Raw genomic sequence first — 15,589 nt, 5'->3', positions numbered from 1 at the left:
GCCCATAATTAACCCTTTACCCTGTCAGAGATATCCAGGAGGAAGAGAGGAAAGTCATCAGAGTCTCCTGTCCCAGCCGCCCCAATTTCTGAGGGACCCCTACTGTGGTCTCCAGCTCCACCTGCATCATTAGGGTCTACTGCTTCAAAAGTGCCCCATTGGTCTGTTCCTTCTGCACGGTCTTTGTCTGCTCCAACTACACTTTTCCCTTGGTCTGCTGTGCTGGCAACCCCTTGGTCTGCCCCACCCACCCAACCAGCCACCCTTTACCCTTTGTCTACAGGTCCATCTGCTACCCTGTGGTCTCTGGCTTTACCATGGTGGTCTGTCCATTCAGCCCCACCCTAGTGCAACTTTGAGAGCACTGTCTTTGGTTCCCAGTGCTTGTGCTGGTTCTGTTCCCCTTGTTTTTATTTATACAACAGTTCAATTTTAGGAGTTAATTTGCAATGGGGGTGAAACAACAGTAAGAAACGGCACTAGCTTACAAAATCAGCAACAATCCTTAAGGCAGGATTCATCCAAATAGAGATGAATCATGGTGTTCGTGTGTCGTGTGTCGAGGCCAAAGACAAATGGTGCATTTTAGACAACTCAGAACTCTACATTTTCTTACCATTTACCTGAAAATAATGACCGGAACACCACTCAAATTCAGACATTTGACTTTTGAAGTCAGGGACTTCAGCAAGAATCATCTTTTGGCATCATTTCCATGATGCCAGCGACCAAAGAGCATAATGTGGAGCTGGGTTTTGTGATACACAAAAACAAGCTTTTAAGTATTTTCACAGCACGAAGTTCATGAACGTGCAATATACAAGAACGCAAGCATTTTGTGTTCATGTTTTTTAAGTTTTAGAAACAAAGTGTTCATATTGAGTCATAGCTCCATCTTGTGGTGTGTGACTAGAACACATTGTGGTCAGAAGTGGGAAATTTCAACTTGGGTATTCCCACCTCCAAATTTGTCTGGAATGCAGCAAAACATACAGCAACTAAACACCTTTTTCATTAATGTTATTTCAACAATTTACCCTCCAGCTGTAGCATAAAGATTGGAACCTGAGAGAAAATCCTGAGAGTATATTGTGTCGTGTATTATAACAATTTCAATGATGCATAGACCAATCAGTTTTATTTATGCACAGTGTAGCACAGTCCACCTTGACAATCCCAAACCCTGACATCCACACCCAGATATCCACACTCTCATGTGTTAGACACATATTTTATTAGATTGATTTTTTTTTTTTCAAGATCAATCATCAATACATTAACAACCAAGTTATATCAGAATATAGCATATTTATTAAAAATGGAAAAAAAGAAAGAAAAAAAGGCATTTTTTCACATTAATGGATTGGTAGCAAAACAAGGTTATCTTTATTCAAAATTCTAGCTATATTGAAATTAAAATCTGTATAGAATTGTAAAGCATAATTTAGCCGTGTTGTAATCAGGATCTTATGGGCCCCAGTGCAAAAACACTTGAACTTTTTCGCTGCCTTGAATGTTCACCGTCCACCACTTCTCAAATCAGATTAGAGGACTGTAGTAACTACTGTACTACTGCTTATGATATCTTTACCAGTCACTTTTAGCTGATAGTATCTACGCACATTTGGGTCTGGCCTATTTCAAAATAGTATTGCTGCACAGTACCGCAGGAATGTATCAACTCAAAATAGAATCCTGCTCAACCACAATATCCTGTGATTAATTAAAATAAATCACCCACACTAGTCCAAAAGAAATAAAATATCAACAGATTACATAATCTCATGCAATGCTGCTGTGTAAACATAAACATGGTGCTGAATTTGCATTAGATGTGCTTTAGATCAGTGGTTCTCAACTATCTAACAATGCTAAATGCAAATAATAAAATGCAACTATCCAAATAATACAGTTTCTGCCACAGTGTTTTTCCTTATGTTAGGCTGGTACATTACACTTCTGCTACTTATACATTTACAGAATTGTCAGTTTTCCTATTTAGACTAATATTCAGTAAAAATACATTTTTGTTTACTTTTGTGAGATTTTGGTACTGTGTTGAGCCACTACATGATGTCCATTGTAAAATCTGGGGCCTAAAACAAAATTAGTTGAGAAGCACTGCCCTAGAGTCTTGAATATTACCTAATGCTCAAATCATAATCCTGACCAAAACGTTTAATTACAGCCACTAGAGTCAGGTGAAACATCTGATACACAACAAAAAGTAATGATTCTTGGCCATTTAAAGGTAATCAAATAACTGCAAAACTCCTTTTTGAAATCCAACATGAATAAGTGAAGACAGCAGTGTGTGTATGTATGTGTAGGTGTTATACATAGGCGTTTTTGTCGAAGTGTTTTGAGGTTCTGCTGTAATCTGGTGGAGGTCTCCTGACGTGTGAGGACTGACTCTGAGGAACCGCTTGTACTGACATTAAAGATGCTCCACTGTTGACAAAAGCTCTTCTGTCCGACTGATATGAACTGCTTAAAGGGGAAACAGCATCAAATAATGTGGTAACATGTTACTAAATTGTATGCTATGATATTTTTATATATTGTATGCTATGATAGTTTATGTTAATTTCTATGTACTACTACATTTTAAACATTGAAAGTTGTACATGTTAACAATGACCACGTTTACATGCACTTAAAAAAAATGGTTTACTCCAGGGTTTTAGCAAAAAGCAGCATTCTGAAACGTCATGTAAACACATAAGTGGCATTCTGATGGGTGTTGGAAGAGTGCGCGTGCTGGAATAGACCGGCATAACAAACGCCATAGGATGGAGCCCTACATCATGTCAACACAGTGGATAGAATTCAATATTTCTGGGGGTTCAGTGGGAAAATCACATATACTATACCCATTTATACACACACCAATGTAAAATATCGACTGTCCCTAATGTCCGCTCATACATTGGGGGAATCACAGAGTTTTATGTAAGAGGGAAACCCCCAATAATGCATTGCAATTCAGCTGTAGGTCGCGATAGTAAGTTAAAGAAACAAACACAGCAACAACTCTGGAATATCTGGAAGTAAAGCATATCAACAGAGTAAAATAGTGGTCTTCCTCCACTCCTTAAAAAAGAAGGGGGATTATCCGACTGGGCCGCCAGGTCTAGTCGGGGGGTGTCCCTCCCAAGGGGAAGACACCGCGGAGACCACACCTCGCCCAAAGAGAGGGGGGGATATTTAAGTGGAAGAATACGTCACATTGTCTTTCCAACCATGTGGAGAGTCTTCAAGGTAGATCCTGCCCAATGTGGGAGGAGTTACTACAAACATGGAGACTGGGGCAGAGGGGCTCTGCCCAAGGAAGACGCAGTTTGCCAATAGGGAAACGAACTAGCGGAAGATATACATCGCATGGGGTTAGCCTTACAGGGAACTGCCACATGCGGAGCACCTTCCCCAGAACAGGACTCTTAATTAGCACATGTACTGGGCAAGCAGCGAGTCTCTCCAAAAACTCGACTGCCACAGGGCTCGGAGGAAGTCAACCAGGGAACAAAGTTTGTGAACACTACTGGGAATTAATGGTGCACGTCTTCAGCTCCAAGGGAGGTGGAAGGCGCTATGTGCAAACGATACACCCGGCCAGCTATCCCGGGCTTTTCCGCTTGTGTTGCATGCCACTATCTGGGACGAAACCGGTTCCACTCGGAGGTTGTAGAACCTTCCAAAGGTGTTGGGTGTTGCTCAGCCCGCTGCTCTGCAAATGTCTGTTAGAGAGGCACCTCTGACCAGGGCCCAGGAAGCCGCTACATCCCTGGTAGAATGGGCTCGTAGCCTTACCGGGGGCGGCATGTCCTGGGCGAGATATGCCAGTGGGTGATCCTCTGCTTGGAGACAGCGCTTCCTTTCCGCTGTGCACCAAAGCAGACAAAGAGCTGCTCAGAGATTCTAAAGCTCTGCGTGCGATCCAAATAGATGCGTAAAGCGCGCACCGGACACAGCAACGACAGGGCTGGGTCTGCCTCCTCCTGGGGCAGCGCTTGCAGGTTCACCACCTGGTCCCTAAAAGGGGTGGTGGGAACCTTGGGCACATAGCCCGGTCGGGGTCTCAGGATCACGTGAGAGTAACCCAAACTGAAATCCAGGCACGTTTCGCTGACAGAGAACGCTTGCAGGTCACCTACCCTCTTGATGGAAGTGAGCGCAGTCAGGAGGGCAGTCTTCAAGGAGAGTGCCTTAAGCTCGGCTGACTGCAAAGGCTCAAAGGGGGCTCTCTGTAGACCCTGAAGAACTAAGGGTCCCATGAGGGAACGAGGCACGGTCTGGAGGGATTCAGCCTCCTGGCGCCTCTTAGGAACCTGATGATCAGGTCGTGCTTCCCTAAGGACTTACCGTCGACTGCGTCATGGTGTTCTGCTATGGCGGCAACGTACACCTTCAAGGTGGAAGGGGACAGCCTCCCTTCCAGCCACTGATCCGACTGCACATCTCTGGTGGTCTTCACATCGAGAAGAACACCACTTAGTGAACAGACGCCACTTAAAGGCATACAGGCGCCTCGTAGAGGGGGCCCTAGCCTGAGTGATTGTGTCTACCACCACGGGTGGTCTTCCACATCCCGTCCAGGGGCCAGACATGGAGATTCCAAAGGTCTGGGCGCGGGTGCCAGAGGGTGCCCCATCCCTGAGAAAGAAGGTCCTTCCTCAGGGGAATTCACCAGAGGGGAGCTGTCGTGAGGAGCGTGAGGTCCGGGAACCACATCTGGGTGGGCTAGTAGGGTGCTACCAGGATGACCTGCTCCTCGTCCTCCATGACCTTGCACAGGGTCTGTGCAAGCAGGCTCACTGGGGGAAATGCATATTTGCGTAGGCCCAGGGGGCCAGCTGTGTGCCAGTGCGTCTATGCCGAGGGGAGCTTCGGTGAGGGCGTACCAGAGCGGGCAGTGGGAGGATTCTTGGGAAGCGAACAGGTCCACTTGTGCCCGTCCGAATTAACTCCAAATCAGCTGGACCACCTGAGGGTGGAGTCTCCACTCTCCCCTGAGGGTAACCTGCTGTGACAGCACGTCCGCTGTAGTGTTGAGGTTGCCCGGGATGTGAGTAGCTCGACTTGAAGTGCTGCTGACTCCAGAGGAGGAGACGGCGGGCGAGTTGTGGCATACAATGAGAGTGAAGACCGCCTTGGCGGTTGACATATGCAACCGTTGCCGTGCTGTCTGTCCGAACTAACACGTGCTTGACTGGATCAACAGCCGGAACCTCCGCAGGGTGAGCAGAATTGTCAACAACTCGAGGCAGTTGATGTGCCAATGCAGTCGCGGGCCCGTCCAGAGGCCGGCGGCTGCATGCCCATTGCAAACAGCGCCCCAGCCCGTTTTGGAGGTGTCTGTAGTGACCACGACGCACCTGGTGACCAGTTCTAAAGGAACACCTGCTCGTAGAAATGAGAGGTCGGTCCAAGGGCTGAAAAGACAGTGACAGACCGACGTGATGGCCACGCGATGTGTCCCGTGGCGCCATGCCCATATCGGGACTCGAGTCTGGAGCCAGTGCTGAAGCGGCCTCATATGCATCAACCCTGAGCGGGGTGGCCACCGCCGAGGATGCCATATGCTCCAGGAGCCCCTGAAACAGTTTCAGTGGAACCGCTGTTCTCTGTTTGAACACCTTCAAACAGGCCAGCACCGACTGGGCACGCTCGTTCATAAAGCGCGCCATCAAGGAGACAGAGTCCAACTCCTATCCGAGAAAAGAGATGCTCTGAACCGGGAGGAGCTTGCTCTTTCCCAGTTGACCCGAAGCCCTAGTTGGCTAGGTGTGAGAGCACCAGGTCACTGTGTGCGCACAACATGTCTCGAGAGTGAGCTAGGATTAGCCAGCCGCCCGAGAAAGCATGTCTGTCATTTCGGCATCGGCCTGTGACTGGGCAATTGTCCCCGAAGGGGGAAGCCCAGCTGAGGCTTCTGCGTCCGACTGGACAAGCCCGCTCTCCGATGCTGCGCTCGAGAGCTCATCATCTTCGTGGGCTCCGAACAAGAAGCCAGACTCACCATGAGATGAGCCGGCGAACTCATCCAGAAGCCCGATTGGGGCAGACGAGTGTGCTGGGGAATGGGAGGTCCGTGGGGGGATACCTGGCAGAGACGATCCCATTGGGGTCCCCAAATCTCCCCCAGTGCTAGCCGCGCTGGCCTCATACGTGTAGGTAGAAGGACCGAGGCGGGGAGCCGCTGGAGTGGACCATGGCGACTGCAACGTTGCCATGGTCATGTTCTCGCAGTGAGAACATGAACCATTCACAAACGCTGCCTCCGTGTGGGTCGCGCCCAGACACGAAAGACAGTGTTGGGCCTCATGTATTCAGATAGAAGACAAAGGCAGGCCTAACACAGTTGTAAAACTTAACTCAGGCCCCCACACACCATGTCGTAAATCTTACTGATAAAAACCACGCCGAAATCAAACAAAGGGAGTCCAAAACAGACTACAAATCCCACGAAGCCTTGCTCACTAAAGGATTGAACTCTCAACTCCTATTGGATGAGGCGCACGACAGAACGCACCTCAACCATGACATCATCAGGAGTAGAAATACCTCTGAAATGCTTCCGGGATTTGCTTCCAGCAACTTTGCTTGCAGTGGGTAGATGCAGCTCATTGCTGCTCTCAGGTGCAACCTTGTGGCACAAGGAAGTAACGTCTGACTTGAAACTGTGGCCATACAATCTCCATCTCGCTGGACGAGTTGAGATTACTCTGTGTTCAACCGAACACTCTAACGGATCCGAAGGAGACTGCCGAGCAATCCGCATCTTCATCCGTTTGCCTGCAGAAGTGAAGAGATTAAAGATTTCTATTCCATCTTCAATCAAGTCGACATTTCTGATTTCTCCGCCAGCCCGCCGAGAATCAGCAGCCGTACGCCCACCAACAGAGCTAGGAAATGGCCTCCCGTCATCACCCAAGCCTCGAGGAACCGAGTCTGAGTTAAAGGACGGATGAACACACATTCTGCATCCTCCTGCGATTCAAGTAAGAGGTTTATGTCTGGGCAGATATAGAATTTTATAGTGTGTTATTCTTGTGTTTCAAGGTTTTTGCTTGTACAGTTTACGGACCGCCATGTCCGCTCATTATTAATACTCAGGGTATTAATTATCACGAATTTGATTTGCTGTATTGTGGTCCAAACAAATTGGACTGTTGTGCATTTTTGCCATCGCAGGTGAGACCGGCAAACTGAGTTTATCCATTAAAGAATCAAAGAACGTGGGAATGTTTATAAGCCTGAGTGATAAACTAACAGCTGCTTTCTCTCCCACAATCGCGAAATCGGCTTTGGGGCCGTCACTTAATTCTCTCTCTCTCTCTCTTGTACTAACCACACACACACACACACACGCGACCCCTCACAAACATTCTGGCACACATTTTTGGCTCGTAGATAGCTTCATGCTAAAGCTCAGCTTTGTCCCTAAGCTATCGTACAAGCAGATACACGCGGTAACTGGTAGACGCCATTGACTGGTTTCTCTCCGCCCATATTCCCTGGCAGGAAGTCTCGCGTGACATACTTTCCACGAGAGTCACGTCCACCATTTTGTGCGTGTCCCTCCTTACACACACACACACACACACACACACACACACACTCGCTCTCTCACACACACACACATATGTGTTATAGGATTATTTTGATTCTCATATCTAATCATATCACTGTTTAGTTTGTAGTTGTAAGTCGCAAGTTTATTGACTGCACTGCATTAATTATTAATTGATATTACTGCATAAATAAACTTTGTTTATATTACAAAGAGAAGTGTTTTGGTTTGTTTTGCCTACGCCTGTGTCATGCTGATGGGATGTCAGTGCTCGGATTCAAGCCTTCATTCATTGTTTTTTTCCCGAAAATTGATATTCTTCGGATGTCGATTTTACTAAGAAAACAATCTAATATTGAGACTGTTATACTATCTGGTTATTAGTCCCTGATTCCAGGGTGGTGCCCCGTCAATGTTAAACCATTTAAAATCCATAAATTCTTGACTTATGTACAATGCCACAAAAGACCCCCTAATGAAAATCTGTTTTGTTGCGGTTCAAAAAAAAAAAAAAAAAACTCCTCTATAATGATTGGGAAAAAGGGTTACAGTCTGAATGTTAATGAATGAACATAATTTTTTATAGAATTAAAAAATAAATAAAAATTGCAATAAATCCATTCCTTCCTACTAATGTCAAACAATTTGCTGCAGTGTTACGGGGGTTTAGGAAGGTGCTGTAACAGTTCTTTTCTGCCATCTTGTGTTTTCAGTTGTTTGCTGTTAAGCCAGTCTTATTGCATTGTGCTACAAGAGTTTTCTCACTGAAACCTTCCTTCTCCCCAGCACCTCCTGTCTAGATCTGCTTCACACGGATTGTATGTATGTCTAATTGTGCAGTAGCAGCATGTCCTACATGCTCGACACAGCATGTCTGTAAATGTTCTTAGCAGTTGCAAGTCTTTCTGCTGCAGCAGCAGCGTAAGAAGGTCTACTCCGCCAAGATCAATCCAACGTACTTGTTATATTCCTTTTGCCTGAACTAAAGAATACAACCTTATTGTAAAGTGAAGCTGTAAGAAATAAACATATTTCTTAAATCTGATTCCTTCTGCCTTCTGTCTAAAACACAGATTGATATTTGGGGGGACTGGGGCAGTTGTCACAAGGGCTATACTTCAGTAACATAAAGGTTTTTAGTCAAAAGTTCAATTACATTAATGTGCATATTTCCTAGCAGTGGTTTTGTATGTAGATTTCAAAAACCTAGGTTAAACCCCTCTTATTATTATAATAATTATTATTATTATTATTATTATTATTATTGTACCCTTCAACTAAAATGTCAAAATCATCCTATTTTGTAATACTTGTTGGAAAAACAATTGAACACAATAAATCCACATTATTAATTCAGAGAAGTGTTAACTATATAGCTATATACAGTAATGTATTGTCTATAAAGATTGAACTGTGCTCTCAAAACAAGGATATTTTTCATAAATTTTAGAACAGCAAGCTTTCACATGATTTATATGTGGTAATTAATTTTTATACAATTCATTATAATATCTGTTGTCAAATTTTATTTTTGTATGTTACTTTTTCCATTGTTGTTATTTCATGGATTGTTTTGTGTTTCATAATTATTTTTCTGTTTAAATTTAGCTGAAAATTCTATAATATTCACTGGAATAAAAAGTGTGACAAACAGCCCCAGTCTCCCCTTTATATTAAAGTAGTTTGATATATTTGATCTTTACCTTCTGTTCATGCTATCAGACAGTGACAGGCAAAAAATCAGCCCGCCTAAGATACAGAGTGTTGATCCTGCCCATCCGATGAACAGTGCGGCTCCCAATTCATACCTGAGGAAAACAGGACATGAAATAACTATCCTCAGCCCCTTGATCATTACAGTCATCCTTATAGCACTTGTGTAAAAGTTTATGGAGAAAAAAAATCATACTTTTGTTCAACAAAAAAAGGGTCAAAAAACTCTGATGTGATTCTGTGAGCGTACAGGGAGCAGGCACTGAGAGAACACAGACCTATCACAGATGAACATGATGAACACATTAAAGAATTACAAAGTAGATTATAGTAATTTTATGAATAATTAACAACACATATGTCCAACTGTAGAGAATTAGTGTTCTTCATAAGGACACAGAAAAAGATAGGTGTAATGTAAAAAACAAACAAAAAAACCCACCAGTAAAAATAAAGTTGAGTCCAGCAAAGCAGACGATTCTGGCTTTGGTTTGATCAAGTCCTCCAATCTTTGTACATTTCATGCCAATCAGAGCAAAAATAGATCCAAAGAAACCAAGACAAACAGATGAGATCATTAAACCCCGACACACCTGGATATAACCTGATAAACAAGAGAAAACACAAAAAAACGAAATATTTTATATCAATCAATAAATCTATCTATCGGTCTGTATGTCCGTCCGTCCATCCGTATATGAATAAAAGTATATATTTACATATTTTATCCATACACAGTATGTAAAGATTCAGTTCACATGAATCACTTAGAATTGAAAATTTAATTGAACCAAATTGAATTTGAAAGGTCATGAAACTTATTTAATTACAAGTCTTTACAAAAGTTATTTAAGTAAGAACAGGCTCTTTCTCTGATTATGTATGTTTGTCTTTGAATCATGCTCTAGAAATTTGGTATCCATGCACATCACGGCAGACTGGCCTTCTAGCTGTTCTCTGGGCAAATATTAGCTTGCTAGTTAAAACCCAAAAGAAACTGAATGATGGAAAACAGCCTGGAGATAAAAGACATCTAATTTATTGACCTTAGCTTCCTGAAAAGTGCTAAATATTGACATGTTGGAAGCCAAAGAGTCATTTCACTGCTTTAAGATGTTATAGTAATTATAAAAATTATATATATATATATATATATATATATATATATATATACAGGGTTGGGAGGGTAACTTTTGAAATGCATTCCAAGACAGATTACAGAGTACATGCTGTAAAATGTAATTTGTAATGTATTCCGTTAGATTACTCAAGGTCAGTAACGTATTCTAAATACTTTGGATTACTTCTTCAGCACTGGTAGATTTTTTCACTTGTTTTGACTATAAAAACTCTGCCAGTACAGTAAGATAAAATACACATGTTAAAAATACATTCTCTGAAAAACCTAAATATCTTATGCAGTGTTGTTTCTAAAACAAGATTAATCAAATTGATTTTGTTTTAAGGTTTTTTTTTTTTAACATATTTTTACAGGAAAACAATACAAAAATTATTATCAAGAATACGATTTTTGCCCTAATATCAAAGGTCTTACTAGAAAAAAAGAAATTATGATCCAACGTGAATTTTCTTGATAAAAAAAATATGATCGTGCCAAGTAACGTGCGTGTAAAATGGCTAGAAATAGCATTTTAGCTTAGCGTAAAGCTGACAATTTACACAAGATTTATTTCTATTTCTTGTGCTCCAAACTTACTTCAAACTTACTTCTCTGTCTGCTCGTATGAATGTAACACATCATAAGAAAGTGTTTCACCGCTGTTCAAATGCACTTTGGATCGCATCATTTATATGTATAAATGTTTTCCATTTGAAAGGACTAAATATTAAATGAAACAAATGACAATAAAATGCAAAGTAATCTCTTCAGTAATCAAAATACTTTTTGAATGTAACTGTATTCTAATTACCAATGATTTAAATTGTAACTGTAGTGGAATACAGTTACTTATATTTTGTATTTTAAATACGTAATCCCATTACATGTATTTTGTTACTCCCCAACCCTGTATATATACATACAACAGTTAGTTCCAGTCCTCGAATCTGATTGGACAAGAGACGTTCTATGAGAACTTATGGTCTCACACCATTAGCACTTCGATGCTTCACTGTTTGTATCACTCCGCTTGTGTTTGTGCCATTCTAAATTAAAGTGTAAGAGCAGTGCATATGTGCTAAGACCTATATGTCTCTCATTACATAAAATTTTTTGACATTACATATTTTAGCCAGCAGGTGGTGGCAAAAGACCATTTTTGTGTGTAATATTAGCCAGGTGATGTGAAATGTGTCAGCATCAGTCAGTGTTTTATTTCATCACCACTATGTGATCGCTCATATTACTACTACACTACTAAAGCTTGGAAATAGCTTTATATGGCTTTAAACTAACAACTTCAGCATTAAGGCTCATCACAGGAGACACAACAGACTGATTAATTACACAAACTCAAGGCGCTTTCCTCTCACCTGAGTTTCCACATTGGAGAGGACATAATATTCAAAATGGCAGAGGAGATTGCTGTTTCTATAGTGAATGACTCTTGCGCACCAGCTACTGTGAAATAGGGAGGAATACCTCCACTTGGACAGCTATTTTTCCACTGAGAAAATAGGATGAATTTGAACAAAATGACATTTCTTCAGAAAGCTGACTAACACACTACAGCATCACTGCTTGGGAGTTTTTACCTGTGATTACCTAAGGCACTCGGCCTGTGGCCGAATCACAACAGTGCTGATGTAGGACCATATCGCACTCTTGCTCGTGTGATATTGCTAAAAAAAAAAAAAATTATAATAACAAATAATATATATATATATATATATATATATACAGTTGCAATCAAGACAGTAAGGATTTACAAAGGTAAGCTTTTCTGATGACCCAGAATTTGTAAACATTACATCTATATCAGTTGAGTGACACATTCAGAGTCATAATGTGATTATATAACCTAATATTTCTAAATTGCAGGATTATTTTTTATTATTATTATTATTTAAAAAAAAAAAAATGTATCCCCTTTTCTCCCAGTTTGGAATGCCCAATTCCCACTACTTAGAAGGTCCTCGTGATGGCGCGGTTACTCACTGGTGGAGAAGTCTCAGTTGAGACTGTCAATCCGCGCATCTTATTATGTGGCTCGTTGTGCATGACACCGTGAAGACTCCGCATGTGGAGGGTCATGCTACCCTCCGCGATCCATGCATAACTTACCATGCGCCTCATTGAGAGCGAGAGCCACTAATCACAACCACGAGGAGGTTACCCCATGTGACTCTACCCTCCCTAGCAACCGGGCCAATTTGGTTGCTTTGGAGACCTGGCTGGAGTCACTCAACACACCCTGGATTCAAACCCGTGACTCCAGGGGTGGTAGTCAGCGTCAATGCTCACTGAGCTACGCAGGCCCAAAATAGCAAGATTTTTAAAAAAACACAGCCATGTCATAATTATTCAACCCCTACTGCATGTAGCTGTTTCTTAAATATGTAAGGCTAAAGAAGTAAATGTTTTCAAACAAAATTAAGCCATCACTCTACAATTGCACTTATTTAAGTTTTAAAATTTAAGTTGTGTCGTGAGCAAAAATGTATTTCTATGCAAAAAAATGCATTAAAAATAAGCTGTCTCAAAAACTAATAGAGGAGATTATTTCATTACACAAGAAAGGTCATGGCTAAAAATACATTTCCAAGGCACTTCAATTTCCAATAGACAAAGTTGGCAGCACCATTCATACATTTTTTTTAAATATGGTACAACAGCAACCTTCTTGGGGTGTGGAAGAAAGCAAAACTTCACCAAGGGAAATGTTGACTTGAATATTCAAGAAGTAATTGGGAAAGACCTGTGGAGTCCTGGAAGAAGGTTTTATAGACATATGACACTAAACTGAAAATGAGTTTTAGACCCATGGTTCAGCAGTACGTCTGGAGTAAGATGACAAGGTAATGACAAAATGACACCATCCCCACAGTCAAGCATGGAGGTGGGTCAGTCCTGTTATAGGGTGTTTTACGGCTACAGGAGATGGATATCCTGACTATGTGACTGACACCATGGATTCTTTCAGGTTTCAGGCCATTTTGGCAAAAATGTGATGCCTTCAGTGTGTAAATTGAAGCTTGGTGATCACTGGACTTTCCAGCAAGACAATAACAACAAGGATACATCCAAGTTGTCCAAAATCTGGTTCAGGGAAGGGTCGTGGAATGTCCTTGGATGGTCCTTTCAGTCCATCATTAAAGTCATATTAAAAATCTTTGTTGGGATTTCAAGGAAGCAGTGGCAGCACAAAAACCAAAGAATGTCAATGAGCTGGAAGCTTTTGCTCATGAGAAATGTGTAAAAATTCTAATAGGGAGGTGTCCGAAGCCTGAAAACACTTACCTGAAACATTTATTTGATGTATATAAGGGTAAAGGATGCTCCACAAATGACTGACTTTGGGGGTTGAATATTTTTGACATGACATTTGTGGAGAGAATTAGTTATTTTTTATTTTAAAATTTGGGTAAACTGAACTCTTTGTTCTCAAAATCACTCAAATGTGTATTAAAACCTTACTTTGACTGTTTACTGAGGTTTTAGTTTGTGTTTTAATTCACATCACCAGAGCGTATTGCTGTTCAGGGGGGTTGAATAATTTTTATTGCAACTGTATATGTATTTATATATATACATATAATTTTTATAATTACTATAATATCTTAAAGCAGTTACCTTGTATTTATATAAAAAAAGTGCATAATATGAATGTCAAGTGTTATTGGTTCTCACACACTTCACACCATGAATATTATTTCTAGGAACAATAATCTCAATAAAGCTAAAGTAAACACACAACATATATATATATATATATATATATATATATATATATATATATATATATATATATATATATATATATATTATTATTATTATTATTAGGACTGTCAATTTAATGTGTGATTAATTATAAAACACATTCAGAACAGTAATACAATTAATCATGCCCCCTGACTGTACATGAACTGTGTATTAAGAAGTTTTCCTTCCAATGGAGTTAGTTTGAAGGACCAACTTGATGTTTGTGCAAGTAGCAGTCAGCAAGGGGCAGCCAGTACAACTCCAATTCAAACATCTCGCCACTAAAATATGGGACATCTTCATTTTGGCCAAAATACAACACATCCAGGCTAATATGGGACAATTGGCAACCATAAGGCTGGTCGGAGCAGCAGGATGGATCGAGACAGGTTTTTTTTTTTTACGTTTCAAACGAGTTTTCACACAACGTCTTAAAATGTAGTGTTAATGGTGCAAGACGCTGAAAATCTATAAGATGTGACGCAACTACAGTGAGATGCTCCAAAAGCTCCGTCTGATGCAAGTGTATATAGATCATATCAAATATATTATATGTGTGTATATATATTGATAATTATAATTATATATACATATATACATATACATAGATAGATAGATAGATAAAACTTTTGGAGCGTCTCACTGTTATTATCTTTATTTGAGAGGGTTCTCAGCAAATACTGATATATTTCAATTAATTTGATTAATTAATCGCCACATCATGTAATTAATTCGATTCAAAATTTTAATCACTTAACAGTTAAAATGTAACATCAAAACACACAAATGTAAATAATTAGTAATAGTGTGCATATCTAAACTATACATTTACAACCAGTCAAATGTTTGGACACTATTGAAGGACAAAATAAATTCAGTCAGTTGTGTCAAAACTTTTGACTGGTGCTGTACATATAAACACACAAGCAGTGTGAGAAAAACCCATCATGTCTGACCGTCCAGAGCGAGCATTGAAGGGAAATCTTTGCAGTTGGAGACACCAGTGGAATCAGTCACACATGTTTTCCACAGGTTGGACCAGAATGTTGCCGTGGTGATCACTGTGCCATCGATTGAAGACACCTTCCAGTAGTCTGTAGGTAAAGTGGAGGACACCAGCACCCAGCCAGAGGTAGTGAGTATAAATGCCAGGATCTCTCTCACCATATTACTCGCCATGTCCTCTGAAGTTTTCCAGCCAAACCTGAGCTTGAGCAGAACCTCCACGACGTGCTTCTCTGGGTTTAGTGAGTGAATTAGATGACATGGTTAATTTATTCTCATTGAACTCTGCACAGGAGGGTGTGCCAGACTCAATGACTTGAGCAGAATATTGAATGCAGCCAGAGAAGAAGCCAGAGAGGCTGAAGCTGAGAAACATCAGTACTTTACAAGTACCCAGGAATATTTTGACCTTTTCA

At 41.1% G+C, this 15,589-nt stretch overlaps 1 protein-coding gene across 1 annotated transcript; it reads right to left on the bottom strand.

Annotated features, from left to right (window-relative positions):
• Positions 1 to 1,074: 1,074 nt before the first annotated feature.
• cldn10b (claudin 10b) lies at positions 1,075 to 15,335 on the bottom strand. Its single transcript, XM_051709843.1, has 5 exons — positions 15,125 to 15,335; positions 9,729 to 9,890; positions 9,483 to 9,564; positions 9,277 to 9,381; positions 1,075 to 2,490 (listed from the first exon to the last, which is right to left on the bottom strand). Exons 1-5 carry the CDS (start codon positions 15,333 to 15,335, stop codon positions 2,334 to 2,336), a joined length of 717 nt encoding a protein of 238 aa, XP_051565803.1. The 3' UTR covers positions 1,075 to 2,333.
• Between the last annotated feature and the right edge of the window lie 254 nt (positions 15,336 to 15,589).

Source organism: Myxocyprinus asiaticus, chromosome 11 (assembly GCF_019703515.2).
Source record: "Myxocyprinus asiaticus isolate MX2 ecotype Aquarium Trade chromosome 11, UBuf_Myxa_2, whole genome shotgun sequence".
Classification (NCBI taxonomy): domain Eukaryota; kingdom Metazoa; phylum Chordata; class Actinopteri; order Cypriniformes; family Catostomidae; genus Myxocyprinus; species Myxocyprinus asiaticus.
Note: the sequence above shows the minus strand (reverse complement) of the source record. Positions and strands in the feature narration are given on the sequence as shown.